The following is a 19,478-nucleotide window of genomic DNA, read 5'->3' as shown; positions in this document are numbered from 1 at the left end:
TAGCACAGTCTCTCACACATAATAAGGACCCAATAAATGTAAATGAGGTTAACATCGTATAAAGAAAAGAAACCACACTATAAATCATTTTTCAGGGAGATCACTTCATAAGTTATATAAATGTCGAATCACTATGTTGTTCACCTAAAACTAATAACTTAAACATTTTTTAAAAATTAAAATTTAATTTGTTGTCAGAAGATCCCTGCCTCTACTTCCCACAAAGAGCCACTGAGAAAAGCTTTCTCTGGGATGACTTTTAAATAAAAGATCTTGTGATAGAGACACAGGCCAGCATATACCAATTCAAATTCCATTCACAGAAAATAATTTCCTGATGCTGACTAAAACTATTATCTTTTCTTTTTAAAAATTTTTTTTATTTTTCAATTACAGTTGACATTCAATATTATACCAGTTTCAGGTGTGCAGCATAATGGTGAAATATTATCTTTTCTAAACCCTCCAAGTCTATAGTTAAGAACATAAGCAAATTAGAAGTCACTCTCTTTATGCAGCTTTCTCACTAACAAAATTCCACATCATGAACTTCTAATAATGTTTCTTGTCCACAGATTAATAATAACCTAGTTCAAAACCACATCATTTCCTTTTTCTGCCTCATTTCCTTCAAAGTAAAACATAATTTTTTCTTGGACCTGGAATAAAAATTCTAGATTAACTAAGCAAATCGTTACCAGAAAGGCAATTTTATAATACTACTATTTCAGGGTACTCAAAAACATTAAACATCTGTGTGGTGTTTGTTAATACATAAAACAACCTCATATATATGTAGTGTAGAGCACCTAAGTGGAAAATTGAGTCTCTAACTAGAAGTGCAAAGAGAAATCACTATAGATTGCATCAGTATTGTGTTTTGTAGTCCAGTTGGGAACATTTAAAAAATTGTGACATTTTTTTAAGTCTTGGCCAGAGGTCACAAACCGCTTGGCACAGATGTTTCATTTGGCCAACACATCACTTTAAAAAGTATTAAACTCAAATATCTTTAGGCGGGTCATGCCCTTCTTTTACCCGACAGGCCCTAAAAGGCATTTTACATTGCAAACCCTGATTAAGGCCCATTCTTACAGGGAAGAGATCAAAAGATAATCATTGGTTAAAAGGGTACCACCCTCATGATGGTGACTGGAAAATTAAGAATACTAGTAGTTACATTCAGAAATTCTTCTCGTTTGCTTGTTGGATTAATTTTAAATACATACTTTCAATGTATATATCTAACAGGGGCTCAATTGATTAGGATTGCTGAGTTGTTAAAACTCATTTACAGCTGGATACTGAACAAAACCAGAAAATAGAAAAATTTTATAAACATGTTCTTATATAAAAATTTGGACTCAAGTTCAACTTTTCCATTATTTTTAAAAAATTAATGACATTTGGTCAATGGTTGTTTTTTCTTCATATAAAAGGAAATGAATTTGCTCCATGCAGTATTTAAAGAGGAACTGGTTTCTGCTAATGTATTTTAATGAATATTTATATATATATATATACACACATAGAGACACACCATATATACACATACTCAGACTGAGCCAACTATTACTCTCATTTTTTTCAGTCCTATCGTACTTTCTGGGAGATTCTATTCCACTTACAAATTAAATCTGAGTCTACGACCCAAAAGAGTTTCCTAAAGCATTAGTTTGTGCATCACTCCAGAAGTGTTAGGTTTTAGGCACCAATGAGGCACAAGCTAGCTGGATTTAAAGTCCAAAGATTATTAGTTAAGTGTTCTTTTCAGCTGACATGGAGGACTGCTTGCATTCAGACGGCCCCAGTAAGTACACCCTTGCCTCCAGCTTCTTCAGAACACAAATATAAGGCACCTTGCAGTGAATTTGCTTCCGGAGGTTGTGCCCCTGAACCCTCCTGTATGAGTCTTTCTGGAGGTTCTGGCGAATTCTCCCTCCATCTTGGACTGGAGTGCGGTTGGGGGACGTCCCAGAGTGAAGGACATGGAGAAGGGAAGCCAAGGGCAGGTCGCGAGAGGGGGTCCTCTTGAAGGCCTGCTTCTTGGATACACCTGTTGGAAAGCACTTCCTTTTCTTTGGAATTCCGCCATTTCATCCTTCTGTTCTGAAACCAAATTTTCACCTATTGATAAAATAATTGGATAAAATAATCACTTACTCCATATTAATTCACTTCAGCATTTTAAACTGTAATTTCTTCTGTTGTGCCTTCTACAAAATATACCTTATGACGAGAGCCAGCCTAGCAAAAGTCCTTGTGGCTTTTCTCATGGGCTCCTTCAAAGACATCTGAGAAATTACTTCAGTATAATATCCCCACATACACTTAAAAAATGAAACAACTGTGGTAATTTGGTTACATCCTGTAAGTCTGCCATCTTTCAAGACTGATTTAACTCTCTTCAATATTTTAAATCATTTAGTCTGCGCTAAAGTATTTATTCAAAGGAAATGTTATCCACTAGTAATGGCATCTGATTGTTAATTTTGTACCAGGTGTCAGGCCATGCACTCGATGTGGATGACATAATCTGATACACCCAATGACTGCAAGAAGTCCTCATTAACATGTAAGAATACTGAGATTCAGAGCCATAAGTCAGTTCAAGGTCACACAGCTCGTAAAATGGAAGCACTTAGACTAGTGCCCAGGCTCTTAGAAGCATTCAGATCTCATCGGGAACTTTGGGAGACTAAATTAAGAATACCATTTATATTGTTTAGATAAACTTCAGGCTTTCTCTCAGCCCTGGTTGGTGTGGCTCAGTGGATTGAGTACCAGCCTGCGAACCAAAGAGTTGCTAGTACAATTCCCAGTCAGGGCACATGCCTGGCTAGGTTGCAGGTTAGGTCTCCGGTAGGGGGTGCATGAGAAACTTCAGGCTTTCTGCAGTTTCCGAGTTTGATTACTCCCAGAATTTATCAAACTCTGTTCAATAAATAACAATTGACTGTAATTAATCCAATTACAATGATGGTTTCTAATTTAAGCCATACCTTCCCACCACCCCACTGGAATCTCTTTTTACTATTAACCTCCCTCTTTACCTACAGTGTAGTCAACTGTGCCTGAGCAGAAAAGTTCACAACTGGTTTTCTGGTATCTTAAAACCAAATCACATTGCTTTCCTGTAAATCATATTACATCCTTATACCAATAATTTAGATATCTATTTTTTAAAAAAACACTGAAAAAATTGTACCTAAAGAAATAATTATTAAAGTTTGTCAACCAAATATTTCTCCAAGTGAAGGAAAACATTCTGAGGTAGTCTTTCTAGACTGGTAAAACAATTTCTTCATTCTTTCAACTTGATTTGCATATTCAAAATGACTACAAATGAATTCTATGCCAGACAACTGAGTCCAAAAGACTACCATCCCAGTTACAGCCCTGTGATTAAGGCTTTGCATAAGAAAACAGTACTAATGTGTACATACGAGAGCATTTGGTTTTATTCATGAAACTTGGTTATTATCTGCAGTGGGCTTTTATGCCTAGAGAGCCTGCCAAGTTATTTCTAATGGGTTTTCAACTAAGCTTGTTTTTGCCTTTCTCATCACATTCATTATTTTCTTTGTCTGTATCCCCAGAAATTTTTTGAGTGATGCCTCAACTTAAAAAATCATGAAAGGAGTTTCTTCACTATCAGTGGTATTGGGACAAATGTATATTTGCAGGAAAAAAGTTCTGTTTCTCAACAAAGACAAAAACAAATTCCACACAGATTAAACAACTAAACATAAAAACAAAACTATAAAAGTTCTAGAAGAAAATATAAGAGATTATCATTATACTCTTGGGGAGATGAATGTTTTTAAAGAATGACATAAAACACAGAGGCTACAAATAAAAAGGTAGAGCTGACTACATGAAAATAAGAAATTTATGTACAAATAAAGACACCAGAAATATAAGGAAAATCCACAAACTACCCAAAAGAATTAAACGGAAGGACGCAGAAGCTTTTTAGTTTTTTACAGTTCCATTTGTTTATCTTTGCCTTTGTTGCCTGTGCCCAAGGAGACATTTCTAAATAGATATTGCTAAGACCAATGTCCGAGTTTTGTATGTTTTCTTCAAGTTTTATGCTGTCAGGGTTTTTTAAATTAAAAATTAGATTTTCTTGATTTTTAGAGACAGGTTAAGAGAGGGAGAAAGAGAGGAGGAGAAACATCCATGTGAGAGCGAAATATGGATCTGTTGCCACTTGTACACACTCCACGCAGTCATGTGCCCTGACCAGGAATCAAAACGCAGGCATGTGCCCTGACCAGGAATCAAACCGGTGGCCTTTTGCTTTGTGGTACAATGCCCAACCAACTGAGCCACACAGGGCAGGGTTTCAGGTCTTATATTTTAGGTATTTAATCCATTTTGAGTTTATTTGGTATATGGTGTAAAAAGTAGTCCAGTTTCATTGTCTTTGCATGTGTCTGTCCAGTTTTCCCAGCATCATTTATTGAAGAGACTGCCTTTAACCCAATAAATAATATTGCCTCCTTTGTCACAGGTTGATTGACCATATGAATGGGGTCTTATTTCTGGGCTCTCTATTCTGTTCCATTGATCTATATGTCTGTTTTTATGCCAGTATCATACAGTTTTGATTATCATAGTAGTAGTATAGTTTCAAACCAGGAAGTATGATATCTCCAACTTTGTTCTTTTTCAAGCTTGTTTTGGCTATTCAGATCTTTTGTGATTCCATGTCAATTTTGGGAGTGCTTGTTCTTATTCAGAGAAGAATGCCATTAAGAGAGGATACTTGCAAATAACACATCTAACAAGGGGTTAATATCCAAAGTATATATGGAACTCTACAACTTAAATTTAAAAATCAGATAAAAAGCTAGCAGAGGACCTGAATAGATATTTCTACAAAAAGAACATACAGGTGGCCAACAGACATATGAAAAGATGCTCACCACTACCAGGAAGTCAGGAAAATGCAAATTAAAACCACAATGAGGTATTACCTCACACCCTGTCAGAATTGCTATTATCAAAAAGTCAATAAATAACAAGTGTTGAAAAGAATGTCATAGAAACTTCATGCAGTGCTGGGATTATAAATTGGTATAGCCACTATGGAAAACAGTGCGGAGGTTCCTCAAAAAATTAAAAATTATTCATCCAAGGAAAAGAAAAACTCTAATTCACAAAGATATATGTACCCCTATGTTCATTACATTATTTACAATAGCCAAGTTTGAAAGCAGCTTAGGTGTCTGTTGATAGATGAATGAATACAGAAGTTTGTGTGTGTGTGTGTATATACACACACATACAATTACTAAAATTTGTGGCACACCAAAAAATAGATATTTTGCCAATCTGACAAAAAGAATAGGTATAATTTTGATTTGATTCATTCGTACCTGACAGCTATTGTTGTGTTGGCTGTTGTCACTTTTAATTTGACAATCTAAGGGGGAAGAGGTCAGTACCCCTGACTAAATAGTCAGGTGTTACACATTTTAAAGATGCTTGTGACACATCAGTTGAAAATTGCAGACTTAGAGGGTATTATCCTAAGTGAAATAAGTCAGTCAGAGAAAGGCAAACACTTGCATTTAACTTATATGTGGAATCTAAAACAAAACAGAGCAAATGAACAAACAAAACAAAACAGAAGTGGACTCTAAGACGCAGAGAGAACAAACTGAGGGTTGCCAGAAGGGAGGTGGGTAGGGGATGGGTGAAGAAGGTAAAGGGTTGAATAAGCGGTATAAACTTCCAGCTTAAAATAAATAAGCTATGCACAGTGTACAACACAGGGAATATAGTCAATAACCTTGTAATAACTGCATGGTGATGGATGGTTTTACTAAACTTACTGTTGTGATCATATCATAAGCTATGTAACTGTCATATCATTATGTTGTACACCTGAAATTAATACTGTACACCACCTGAAACTCAAAAAAAGCATGGACTCAAAGAGATATTTGCATACCCATGTTCTTAGCAACATCATTCACAAAAGCCAAAAAATGGAAGAAACCCAAGTGTCCATTGATGGATGAAAGGATAAACAAAATGTAGCATACACACAGAGTGAAATATTATTGTGTGTATAAAAAGTAAGAAAATTCTGACACATACTACAACGTGCATGAGCCTTGAAGATATTATGCTACATGGACTAAGCCAGTCACAAAAGGAAAAATACAGTGTAATCCCACTATTCCAGAATAGTCAAATTCATAGAGACAGAAAATAGAATGGTGGCTGCCAGGGGCTTGTGGGAGGGAGGAATGGAGACACATTGTTCAATGGATACGGAGGTTCAGTTTGGCAAGATGAACAAAGTTCTAGAGATGGATGGTGGTGGTGGTTGGACAACAATGTGAATGTACGTTATGCCAGTGAATTGAACATTTAAAAAAGGTTAAAATAGTAAATTGTATGTTATGTATATGCTACCACAATAAAAAAGCCACAAACTCGAAGACGATTTTTGCCCCACTTACAACAGGAAAATGTTACTAACCATAATATTCCAAAAATTTTATTAACAGCCAAAATAATTGCCACATATGAATGAAAAGACAATATGATTGGAAAAAAATGGTTCATCCATGAAAAGGCCAATACACAGATTAAAAATAGCCAGTAAAATGATTAACAGACCCTCAAGTTCTGGTATTTAGGGAAATTTTTAAAAAAATCATTGCCAAGAAAGTTGGCAACATTTTTAAAAGTTATAAATAGTGGAGAATTTGCAAAAATGGACTGTGTTATTAAGAGTGCAAATTCAATATAATTCAGTATTTTAATGCAATATTATATTTGGAAAAGACCTTTTTAATCTATCACAACTTAAAACGTACATACCCTTTCACATATAAATCCCACTCCTGGTTCCCTATCTTACAGAAATATCTTAAAAGTGCATAAAGATATGCAACAGTGAAACTTGGAAGTGACTGAAAGTTGAGAATGCTAAATGAATTATGACATATCCATGCAATTATCTGTTAAGAGATACTGAAAAAGAATGAAGTGAATCTGTAAGTACTGACATGGAAGGGTGCACCCTACGACATCTGACTTGGGGAAAAAGGCAAAGTGCAAAACAACAGGCATTGTCAGCACATTTTTAAAACAGCCAGAAACTGGGAACAATCCAAATGCCCACCATCAAAGTGAATAAACTGGTATGTCAAGTGATGATGCCCAGCAATGAATACGAACGAATGTCTGCTACATGCCACGACAAGCATGAATTTCCTAGACATAATGTTAAGTAAAAGAAGACATATACCAAAGAATAAGTGCTAAATGATTCTATTTATATAAAAATAGGCAAAACTGATCTATGCTGTTAGAAGTCAGGGTTGTAGGAGCAGCAGGTAGTGACTAGGAGAGAGAGGCACAGTGTTACTGGCCCAGGTAATGTTCTACTGAGTGATCTGTGTGCTGCTTATACAGATGATTTGTATTGTCCTTCAGAAAAAGTCAAATTATATGCACAGGATCATCCCATTTTTCTTTAAAATTATACATACACAAAATTTTAGGTCTCATCTTCTTAATTTGTAAATCAGTGATAATAAAGTAGCTATTTCATAGGGTCATTGTAAAGATAAATGACACCAAATGTAAGGGCACGTGGTAGTCATCATGTGTTTCTGTTATTATATATTAGTGCATATGCAACACACACAAATTTATTTTTTTAAATATATGATATGTCATAAACTCAAACAAGAACCATTTAAAAATGATAGCAGTTATTTGACAACGGAGGCAAGAACAAACAATGGGGTAGACAGTCTCTTTGATAAATGGTATTGGGAAAATTGGTCAGATACATGCAAAAAATGAAACTAGGCCACTAACTTATAGCATACATGAGAATAAATTCCAAATAGAGTAAAGACTTAAATGTAAGTTGTGAAACCACAAAAGTCCTAGAAGAAAACACAGGCAGTAAAATTTCAGATATTTCTGGTAGCAATATTTTTGCAGATATATTTCTTAGGATAAGGGAAACAAAGGAAAAATAACAAATGGGACTACATCATACTAAAAAGCTTTTGCACAGCAAAGGAAAACATTAACAAAATGAAAAGGGAACACACTTAATGGAAGAACATGTTTTCCAATGATATATCTGATAAGGGGTTAATTTTATAAATATATAAAGAACTTATACCACTCAACACCAAGAAGTCCAATAACCCAATTAAAATATGGGCAAAGAAACTGAATAGACAATTCTCCAGAGAGGACATACAGATGGCCAATAGACATATAAAAAATGTTCAATGTCATCAGAGAAATGCAAATTAAAACCACAATGAGATATCACTTCATGCCTGTTAGAATGGCCATCATCAATAAATCAACACACAAGTGCCAGTGAGCATGTACAGAAAAGGACCCCTGTGCACTGCTGGTGGGAATGCAGGCTGGTGCAGCCACTGTGGAAAACAATCTGCAGTTTCCTCAAAAAATTAAAAATGAAACTGCTTTTTGACCTTGAGATCCCACTTCTAAGAGTATATCCAAAGAAAGCTGAAACACTAATTTCAAAGAATATGTGTACCCCTATAATCACCGCAGTGTTATTTACAATAGCCAAGATCTGGGAACAGCCCAAGCATCCATTAGCCGAAGAGTGGATAAAAAAGCTGTCGTAAAGTTACACAGTGGAATACTACTCAGCTATAAAGAAAGAAGGAAATCTTACCTTTTCCAATAGCATGGATGGGCCTGAAGATTATTATGCTAAGTGAAATAAGCGAGTCAGAGAAAGACAAATACCATGTGATCTCACTTATATGTGGAATCTAATGAATAAAGTGAACTGATGAACAAAATAGAAACAGAGGCATAGATACATGGAACAGAATGACAGCTGCCAGAAGGGAGGGTGGATGGGGGACTGGATGAAAGATGGTGATAGAATTGAGGGAAAAAACATGTATATCTAACACATAGACACAGACAACACTGTGGTGATAGCCAGAGGGTAGGAGGTTGGGGCAGGTGGAGGTGGGCACAGTGGGAGGGCAATGGGGACCGAAAGAGACTTTGCTGGGGGTGAGTGTGCACATGATGTTTCATTGAGTTGTACCCTTGAAATCTGTATGGTTTGGTAACTGGGGCCACACCAATATATTCAGTTAAAAAAATGACAGTAGTAACCAAGGAGTTGGATTGTAAAGTGAATAGATGAGTTTTAATTTTTAGCTTTACTAATATCTCTTTTGTTTGAACTTACCAGAAGTATCATGTATCAATTGTGTAATTAGATACATGTGCAAATAAGAAAATGTTAAATTATTTCTGAGATGTTCAGCAAATTCAATAAAAAAGCATTCATTCCTGAGGCACTTGAATTTTTAAAATAATGTAATCATTTATGTAAAACTATGTTCCTATGGATAAGAACTGGAAGATAACATACAAACAGGAAAACAGTTTGTCTTCTTGGAATTTAGAGAATATATGCTCATCCTCTTCATACTCTTTAATATGCGTGCTGCATTCTCTTTTCAATTGTCAATTTTTAAGAAGACCTTATGTACTATCAGAGATGTTCACACTTTCTCAGAGCACTACCAGATGAAACCTAGTCACTTTTCATCTTTTAATACCTACTTCAAGTACCTATCCAACCAAAGAACCCCTGACCTCCAAAACCTGCACATTTTCTCCTCCCTGATTCTGGAATTTCTATCTTTTTAAAAAATTATTGTTCAATTACAGTTGTCCCCATTTCCCCCCCATTTCTCTCCCCTGCCATACACACCCCCCGCAACTTCCACTTTCAATCCTCTCCCTGTGTTGTCTTTGTCCATGAGTCCTTTATACGTGTTCCTTAATGACCCTTCCCTTTCTTTCGCCCGCTATCTCCCTCCCCTCTCCCCTCTGGTCACTGTCAGTTTGTTCTTTATTTCCATGTCTCTGGTTCTATTTTGCTTGCTTACTTCTTTTGTTGATTAGGTTCCGCTTATAGGTGAGATCATGAGGTATTTGTCTTTCACTGCCTGGCTTATTTCATTTAGCATAATGCTCTCCAGTTCCATCCATGCTGTTGTGAAGGGTAGTACTTCCTCCTTTCCTTCTGCTGCATAGTATTCCACTGTGTAAATGAACCACAGTTTTCTGATCCACTCACTTACTGATGATTCTGGAGTTTCTAATCTATACCAAGGCCATACAGGCCAGGTCTGCCAAGCTCCCTGTGGTCCTCAGGCCTCCCCATTCTTCTGAGGATCAGGCAATCCCATCACTAGACTCCCCACGTGCATGTGGGCAGTTACATGACTGTCCTTTCCAGACATGGGAGTTACATAAGGCCCTAGAGATACATAACTTTGAAGACTACTGATCTAGCTCCTTTATTTGGAAGTATATCTAGCCTACCAGGTGATGTCTCCTATACTGTTGTTATCTTACACTGTTATTGAACTGTTCATGAGCTTCTGTTTTGTCTTCCCAGTTGGTTATATAAATTCCTGTCATGCAAATGGTACATCTTAATCAGGATTTATTGATATTCCCTCTTACTGTTTACCTGGAAGCGTCTTGCAAATGGTAGACCACCCAGATATAGCTACTGATTAATCTGTCATATACCCAAAATTGCTATGTGACATAGAAAGAATTTCTCTATTGGTCCCTGACTTTAAAGTTAGAAATTGAGGTACACAGCAGTCAGTTAAGGTTATGAACCCATTAGTACCACACAGGAGCAAAGCACAGACTGGCTGACGTAGGCCAGTGACCCTCTGCCACACCGCAGACCGCTTCTAGCAACTAGAAAAAGCTGAGGGGAGGCGGGGAAAAAGATTGCTTCCCTAGGGAAAGCAAGCAGGGTTAAAGAGAGTTTCATCCAAAAATAACTAGTTTAAATAAAATCCAAAGTTAGACACCAGGTCGTTTGTATCAATGGAAAAACAGAGCCCGGTGGTTAACACAGAGCCTCTGCCAGCCCTTCAGCGCCTTTAAGTTAATACAGAAAACCCCAGTGGATGTAGCCCTGTACCAGGACAGCCAGCTTGAAAAGCAGAGCACCTGCCGTTTCAGTCATTGTCATCCCCCTTGGCCAAGTGTCCTTGTGCAGTGAACATCCTTCACAACCGTACATGAAGGCTCTAGGTTACGGAGAATGCGGACTCCACAGTCAGGGGGGCCTGCCGTGGGACACTGGGCCTACATTTACCTTTCTATGTTTCCCCATCTATGTAATGTGGGTGATTACAGTGCTTGTTTCATACGATGATTAGAAGGGTTACATAGGAAATGCTAGTACCTTATACAGTTAAATCATTTATAACCAGCAGGCCAAGCTTTAAATGGAATATTCTGTGACCAAAAGGTAACAGCATCTCATTCAAAATTATATGAAACATCAATGTGCAAGAAGGATGTGTAAGTGTTGCAAATTTGAGATTACTTAATTGTACTTGACATAAACCCAAAGTGCAAAATAATGAAATTATTAAGAGGGATTTATGAGTCCCTCATTCATACTTTGCTTTTGGATTGAAAATGAAGAAAAAGATGGGAAAATTAGTTCCTTTTTTGTAGGAAAATAAGTAGCGGGCTTTTCTAAAAACTGAACAAACTATTTAATGATGTAAATGCTACATCCTTAGCAGTTATGTTTAATTGGGAAGAATTAATAAGGCAAAAACCTAGACCTCTCAGCAAATGGACCTATTTCCAAAGAGAAATTGTGACATATATTTCCACCCACTAAAAAACGTATGAAAATCATTTCAATAATGCTTCAGGATCCAGCCTAGTACAACAAGTATTTGCCACATGGATGGTTTTCATTGTATTCCTTCAGAAATCAGGAGCAGTGAACATGGTCCTGCTCCTTAGTACCTGTGATTCCTTCAGTCCCAAGTTGATGGCAAGTTTCTTTCGGTCTATTTTGCTGATATATTTCTGCTTCTGAAACATTTTCTCCAGAGCCTTTCTCTGGTCCTCAGAAAAGACGGCTCTTCTTAAAATACCCCTCCGAGTTTTGGAATTAGAGTCCTGTGTCAGGAGAGGCAGCACATTCTCCTCTCCTACAAGGGAGAAAAAGACACAAAAGCTTTAGTGAGGAGAAGTCAGTCTGTCTTTCCCAGGGCAGTACCCTCCTTGTCTGTACCATGGCTCAATTTCCTTGTTTCTGCACTCTGCACACTTAGAGCAGCACCTCTTTATCAATTTTGGTCATGGACTCTGTTAAGAATCTGAGAAATGCTCTTTGCCCTGCCAGTTCTGTGCCAAGTCAGAAAGTCCATGGTCCCAGGTAACAAAATTCCAATGCAGAACCAGTAGTAGGTGGTTTAAACAGTTTGTTTTCTCTAATTCTTCATTTACCTGTTCATTCATTTATTTTCTCAAAAAATTTTTCAACACTGATCATATGCCAAACACTGTTCAATGCTACATACAGAGAAACAATATAGATGTGTTTTATCACACACATTACCTGTAAAATCTAGTGAAATGTGTCTATTGAACTAGCATCACAAATGTAATAATGTATCCCTAAGCATGGTACTTAAGAGCACAAAACAAGAAGTCTGATCTTAATCTGGGATGTCAGGGAAAGCTTGTAAGAATCAGAGGTGTTTCATCTGAGAAGAGACAGTTGGAAGACCCCCAATCACCACCATCACCTCCCCAATTCAGTGGATCACCAACTCCTTCAGGTCTGAGACATTAACTACTAACTACTTTTTCTGCCTTTCTGTGGCTAGCACAACACTGGTTCCTACCCTCTAAGAGTGTCATTCATAATTAATTAATTAATTAATTCACTCATTCATAAACAAGCATTCATTTAGCTTCCTAGTTGTGGTAGGCAGAAAATGGTCTTCCCAAAGATGCTCATGTCCTAATCCCCATAACCTGTGAATATGTCACATTACATGGCTAGGGGGAATTAAGTTTACAGATGGAATTACAGTTGCTAATCAGCTGATTTTGAGATTAGAAGAGTATCATGCAATATTTAGATGGGCCCAATGTAATTTAAAAAGTCCTTATAAATGGAAGAGGGAGGCAAAAAAGAAGTCACAGTCAGAAAGAGATTTGAAGATGCCATACATCTTGCTTTGAAGATGGAGGAGGATGGGGCCACAAGCCAAGAAATGCAGCCGGTCACTGGAAACTGGCAATGGAAAGAGAAGCCCTTCTCCCCTAGAGCTTCCAGAAGGAATGCAGCCCTCCTGACACCTTAATTTTAGTGCAGTGAGAACATTGCAGGATCCAAACTTCCATAACTGTAAGATATTAAGTTTGTATTGTTTTAGGAAGCTAGTTTTGTGAAAATTTGTTACAGCAGCAAGAAGATGCTAATTCGCGGGGTATCCCAGACAATTAGCACATGGTCCCTGCCCTCAAGGAGCTCACCCTCTCGTGGGAGGACTGACACATGACTATCCCCCCAAAAACAGGCATCAGGGGAGCAGGGACTCCAGTTTACATTTTGGCACTTAATAATTATTTTTAAATAAAAAAGCAAGTGAATAGACATTTCATACAGACATAAGAACTAGAATAGAATGATCTGTAAAAAAACTGGCATCACAAAGGAGGAAATGATGAGTTCAGAGAAAATAGCCAGGTTGAGCCAAGTCTAAAAAAACAAACCAATTCAAAAGAGAAAGAACCAAGGCCAATCCAGGCAGAGTGACTAGCATGTCTAAAAGCACTACGGCACGAAGAATAAAGTCTGTACAAGGATACATAAACAGGCTTCACGGCTGGGGAAGAGCATGAAGCAGAGAGGGCACTGCCAACCATATCCAGCCTGCAGGTGGGCTTTGTCTGGTTTTAGAGTGTTGATTAGGACTTATGATTTAATTGTCCACATTTGCTAACAGGGCGGTTTCATGTAAAGTCCTGCTTTCCAACATCTCTTCAAAGGTAACCACACTGGCTCACTGTCCCACAAAGCAAATGGCTACCAGAGCGCATAGTGGGCGCTCCCTTTAGAGGGACCATGTGGCCCCCAGTTTCCTATCGCTTTACCTAGCTTGCTCTCTACCTGCCAGGCTCTGGAAGGCATTGGGACCGCTGGCATAGGGATAACGGAGTGGAACTGAGCCAGATCACAGAGGACTACAAGAGTTTGGGATATTATCCAATATGTAGGGAAGATCAAAAGAAAGTGTTTAAGCAAGGTGTGACAAGATAATGAGAAACAAGCATATTCTGTGCATTATTTCATTTGATCCTCCCAACCAATCGATGCTATGAATGCTACTATTATTCTCTCCATTTTGTAGATGAATAAAATGAAGCCTAGACAGCTTAAATAACTTTATCCAAGGTCACGTGGCTAGGGTTTCAAACCCAGGAAGACAGAATCCACAACAAAGGCTCCTAACCCTACACAATACTCCCACTGTCCTGACTTGTATTTTACAAAGAGAATGTCAATAAATAAATAAATCTTGTTAATTCTACCTCTATAATATGATAACTCCCTTTCCTATTTGTCTAAAAGACTGCAAACATCTCCCAGCAAGTCCCTCAGACCTGGGTTACTGGTCCTTCTGGTTCGTCCTCGCATGGCAAGAAGAACCAGTGGCTGCTCCAGCTCAGTAACCTTCACATCTCCTTAGAAATGCCATAGACCCTGAGATGTAATCATGCTGAATTCTTTGCAAAGCTCTTCTTTTATTGATGCTCTCTCCGTTCATCCTCTCACTGGATCTTAGTCAATTCTCCATTCATAGGACCCACCCCCCCCTTTTTATTTTGCCTGCCTCATGCCAAGATCTTACGTTGAAGTCAGGTTTTGACAATTGAATTCACTGTTTCTTTATCAGAGATTTAAGTAGCTTTATGAAATATTGGTCAATAATAAAAAAATTCTAAACATCTCTATATGTCCATCTCTCTCTAAATGCTTTTTTTCCTTAAACTTTCCTTGATACAGAGACCTTGGGACTGGCCATTCTGCAATATATCAGAGCACAGGTTTATCTGGTGGGATGATGTCTTTCTAGGAAACCTCAGGACAAATGACTGTGGAGTAAGGAAAAACTGAGTTTGGATCTCAGCACATAGTGTGACTTGGAGCAAGTCAGGCTCTTTCGGCTTATCTTACACGATTGCTCTATAGATCTGATGACATAGCACAAGATAATTGCACTGTCAAGCCCACAGCAGATCCCACAAATCTAGTTTACTTCTCCTTGTTGGATTTCATTTGATTCTTATAAGAATCACATGCCGTGAACATCCTCTGTACAGATGAAGTGGTCTGAGTGGCTGAGATCCAAAGCTACACAAAGGACGCAGAGCTCAGCTGGTAACAAGGCTTTCTGGACCCAAGTTCTAGGATCCTTCCTCCACCCCCCACTGCTCCTTTACTCATGTGTAATGGATCAAAACTTGGAAGGAAGGAAACATTTACAAACACAGCCAGAGCTCCTGTCTGTGACCACAGGCTTCCGCATCCTGCCCTGGGTCAGTCTGTGAGCCTAGACTGTGGCATCTCCTACACAGCCTGGCAATTGTCTCCCCCAGTTCCAGTGTGCCCTTCTCACTTGATATTTTGATTCTGACATTCTTAGTTTATAAATATATCCACTCTATCCTTATTATAGCCATGTATATTAAAACTTAAATATTCAAAGGTAAAATATATTATGCTATATCCCTTCGGTGAAACTTTAAAGAGCCATTAAAGATGAAGAACAGTATTATACGCATGATATATAAGATATCTACTATGCTTACAACTCAGCAAAAATCAGAGAAAAGAGATTGAAAAGGCAAAAATAAACACTAAGATAGGCTATTGTTGGAGAGTTATGGACAAATAATTCAGCTCCACTCTACTTAAGTCTAGTTCTATTTTCTAAGGAAAACAGCAAATATTCCAGCAACCTTTTTGGGAATAATCTAGCAGAGTGATTGAGTTGCTGCTGAGTGACAACTGAAGATGAATCCAATCCATCCTTCAGGTGCTCACAGTTGATAAGAGAGGTGCAAGAAGAATACAGACAGCCATAGTACAGTAAGATAAATACTCACAGACCACAGCAGAGCAAGTACATAGAGCACCAGGTAAGAAGCTACTTAGCCTTGGAGGAAAACAAAGTTAGTCCCGAGAGAAGAGCACCTAGAAGAGTAGCAATTCCCCTTGCTGGCAACCTAGACAAAGCAGGCAGAGCAGAGAAATTAACATGTGCAGACACACGAGCAGGAAGAGGACAGTGTGAAACGTGGTGGACCTAGGACTCTCGCCCAGCTTGGTGTTTCCCGATTGCAGGGATGAATGGGGAGAACCCAAGAGATAAACTGGGAAGGCAGATGAGGGCCAAGCATGACTGAAGCAAGCTCAGGTTATAACTTGCCACAGAGGAAAGCCTTTCAAGGAGAGCCTGACTTAGAAAAGTCCATATTTTCTGAGTTAATAAAATGTTTTCATATCTATATAGAAAGGCAAAACCAATTTATGTATTTACATGGCTAGTTTTTAAAAAACATACATATTTTTTTCTAAGTAGAGGTTTTATAAGTAGAAGTCATGATTCTACTCATTTTAGCCCCCATCTTCACCAAGATCTGTATGTTTAAATAAAACAATGGAGTAACACATTTAAATGACCCTAAAACTTTTCATAGAAACCCAGAGGTTTTGTTAATGAACCACTTTGAAGTAAAGAGAAACAAGATCCCCTTCAAGGGAATCTATAAATAAGTTATTCTCAACAATGCGGTGCATACTAACATTCTGGGGGTCGTGGACCCAAATCAGACCTTATTCTCTGAAAGAGAGACCTGGAGTGGCTGTGAGGGCCAAAGGGTTAACTCCGGGGTCTTGCCCTCAGGTTTCAGTGCCCTATAACAAACATGAATCCAGCCAACGAACAAGCAAAAATATAGTGAAGATAAAGAATATTACACTTTCCCTTCCTTTGCTAGTTGTCTGGTTTCTCTCAGCCCTGCCCTCAATGCACAAATCATGCATGTTTTCATACAGCAATGTGCTTAGTGATTCTACAGGAAGCTGCTTCTGCCATGGATGATCCCTTGCAAGTCTGACCCATGAATATTTTATAAGCTCCCCCTGGATCTAACCACTGGCCACAATGATGAACCTATGCTAGTTTCATACTTTCAAAACCTACGACTACATGCTCAGATTTACGTCTGCAAAACACACGCAGACTGCAAGAACTTGGTGATTCAAAAATCTCTCAGATGCTACTGAAAGTTTATAAGAAACGCAGACTTCTGACTATTCTTACATCCATGACAAATGTCTGACTTGTATGGGAACTTCCAGGTGACAAAAATAAAAAAATAAACAAATGAATAATATAAATAGAAATAGATGCAGAGCTTGAGGCATGTAGTAGAGGAGAGGCATTACAAGTCAGAGCCACCAATTCTAGGTGCTATAGGCTTATCAAATTGGGAATATCATTATGATTATTATTTTATAATGAAGTTTTCATACATGTTTGGGGTTCAACATGTGCTGCTATATGTGCAAACTACATGCAGCAGGTCATGTAATCTTTACAACAATCACCAGCCTTATATATTTCACTCTCTTTTTCCATAGGAAAAAACTGAGGCAGTTGAGGTCATATATCAAAGCACAGTGAGGCCAATCAATGCTCTTTAAGATTATACCAAAGACTGTCAAAATTATGAGTGTGCAGGGAAAGAAGTCAGGAGGTAGGGAAGAGTCAAGTTTAAATGGCACAATGACCTAGGGTAGAAAAGTTTTCAAAGACATGATTCCCTGGATCCTGAGGTGGCCTCCAAACACCATCGCCTGGGGAATCCCTGTGCGGAGTGGGCCCAGTGGCAGGCACTACCACCCATGCAGGCGTGCTGTGTGCAAAGAACTGCAGTTCTGCCCTGCCCGGTTAGCCCTACGACCCAACAGAGTCCCTTCCCATGTACAGTGGGCTAGTACCTCGTGTGCTGTTCAGACTCTCCTTGACTCATTGGCATCTCTAGATCATTAAGCCCACATGGGGCAGCTTCCTTATTGCTTCAGGAGCCCTGTGAAGGGGTTTGGACCTTTCGTGTCTTTGTTCCATTCTAAACTCCTGGGCCCCGCCATGGCGCTGGCCTTGCTGATTCCTGTTCTCCTCTACTCCCCACCTGGGCCACCTTGGGATCACAGCAACCCGAAGAGTTGGCCACTCCTAGAAAGCTCTGCTGTTTCAGGGTTTTTTTCTTTCTGAGTTTACACAGGCTTTCTGTGTTAAAGACTAACTGATGACCCAACATCCTAGTGACTGTAAGGAAACTTACAGCACAAGTCTAGGAAGCAACACTGGATCTACATCTCTCAAGGCTTCTAGGAAAAAAAAAATTATTTCAGGATAGCTCAAGTCAGATTACCAACAAACCTTTCAGAAGTAGCATCCTTTCTTTCTTTTGTACAAATTCAAGAGTAGCTTCTCCGAGCTTAAAGAGATGGATCATTTGCTTAATGCGTGCCTTTCCACCAGGCCAGCTACAATGCCAACAACTTCCATTAACTCTTTCTTCAAACACAAGTTATTTTGAACCATGACTCTTTGTCTCCTTCCTGGAGTTAGCTTTCCTCAAACATGGGGTGGTTCTTCTTTGTGGGATCATCTTTTTCTGCAAGAATACTCAAACAGCAGTAACTTCCTATCACCCACTTTTCAGGGTTTTCTCAATTTCTCTCCTGTGAAGAGCTTCCTTACCCTTCTCATTTTCAAATGTGGAGTGTGTGCATTTGTGTGTGCATTTTATGTAATTCTTGTGGATTTGAGGTTTGGAGAGGAAAGATAGAGCATTTGTGTAGCCCACCCTATTTAAACTAGAAGTTATCTTGCAATCTCTATATAATCTAGTATTTGGGATGCTATATAATACTTCATTATCATATAGTTTGATTTTCTTAAAAACTTTCCCTTATAGTAGTCCAAATTCAATTTCCACTAAACTCTACTCACTGGCCCGAAGTCCATCCTTTCTATCTATAATGAATACAGTATATCTAATTTGAAGATAACTCTCATGTTCTTCCTTTTAGTTCTCTTCCCCAGGCCAAACACATTCAACTACTTTCAAAAATTCATGACCAGTCATATAGCTCCTTCACCATTTTAGTTTTTGACTACCTCCTGACCTTGTTTTTATATGCAAATTTGTTCAATGTGCTTTTTAAAGTGAGCCTCTGGAACTGAACAAGTGTAGGCAGTTCTGACCATTACAGAATCCGATAGGAATATTATCCCCCTAGTTCTAGATAGTCTATGTCTAAAAGCACAATTCAACATCCCCACACCATTCTTTAGACACATATTGAGGTACCAGTACAACCCTTTCCTACTTTGCTCCATGCAGCCAATTCTCTCGCTCCCCTATTCTGTACCTGTGCATTAGTTTGAGGGAATTTAGAATTAGCTGCCCTGTTAGATTTCATGTTATGTTTAGGCAAGGGCTGTAGTCAAGATCAGGGACAAGCACCTTATATCACTAAGTGGTTCCCC

At 38.4% G+C, this 19,478-nt stretch overlaps 1 protein-coding gene across 1 annotated transcript in view; it reads right to left on the bottom strand.

Annotated features, from left to right (window-relative positions):
- Positions 1-1,797: 1,797 nt before the first annotated feature.
- Positions 1,798-19,478, bottom strand: part of DBX2 (developing brain homeobox 2) — a 37,422-nt gene continuing 19,741 nt past the window's right edge. Inside the window, exons 3-4 of the mRNA XM_054590882.1 lie at positions 11,860-12,047; positions 1,798-2,127 (exon numbers count right to left, since the gene is read on the bottom strand). Of these exons, the coding sequence (XP_054446857.1) occupies positions 1,798-2,127; positions 11,860-12,047 (518 nt within the window). The remainder of the gene's footprint in view (positions 2,128-11,859; positions 12,048-19,478) is intronic.

This window comes from Pteronotus mesoamericanus, unplaced genomic scaffold (assembly GCF_021234165.1).
Source record: "Pteronotus mesoamericanus isolate MK-2021 breed Mesoamerican mustached bat unplaced genomic scaffold, CSHL_Meso_final scaffold_21, whole genome shotgun sequence".
NCBI classification, from domain to species: domain Eukaryota; kingdom Metazoa; phylum Chordata; class Mammalia; order Chiroptera; family Mormoopidae; genus Pteronotus; species Pteronotus mesoamericanus.
This window is presented reverse-complemented; position numbering and strand designations above follow the sequence as displayed.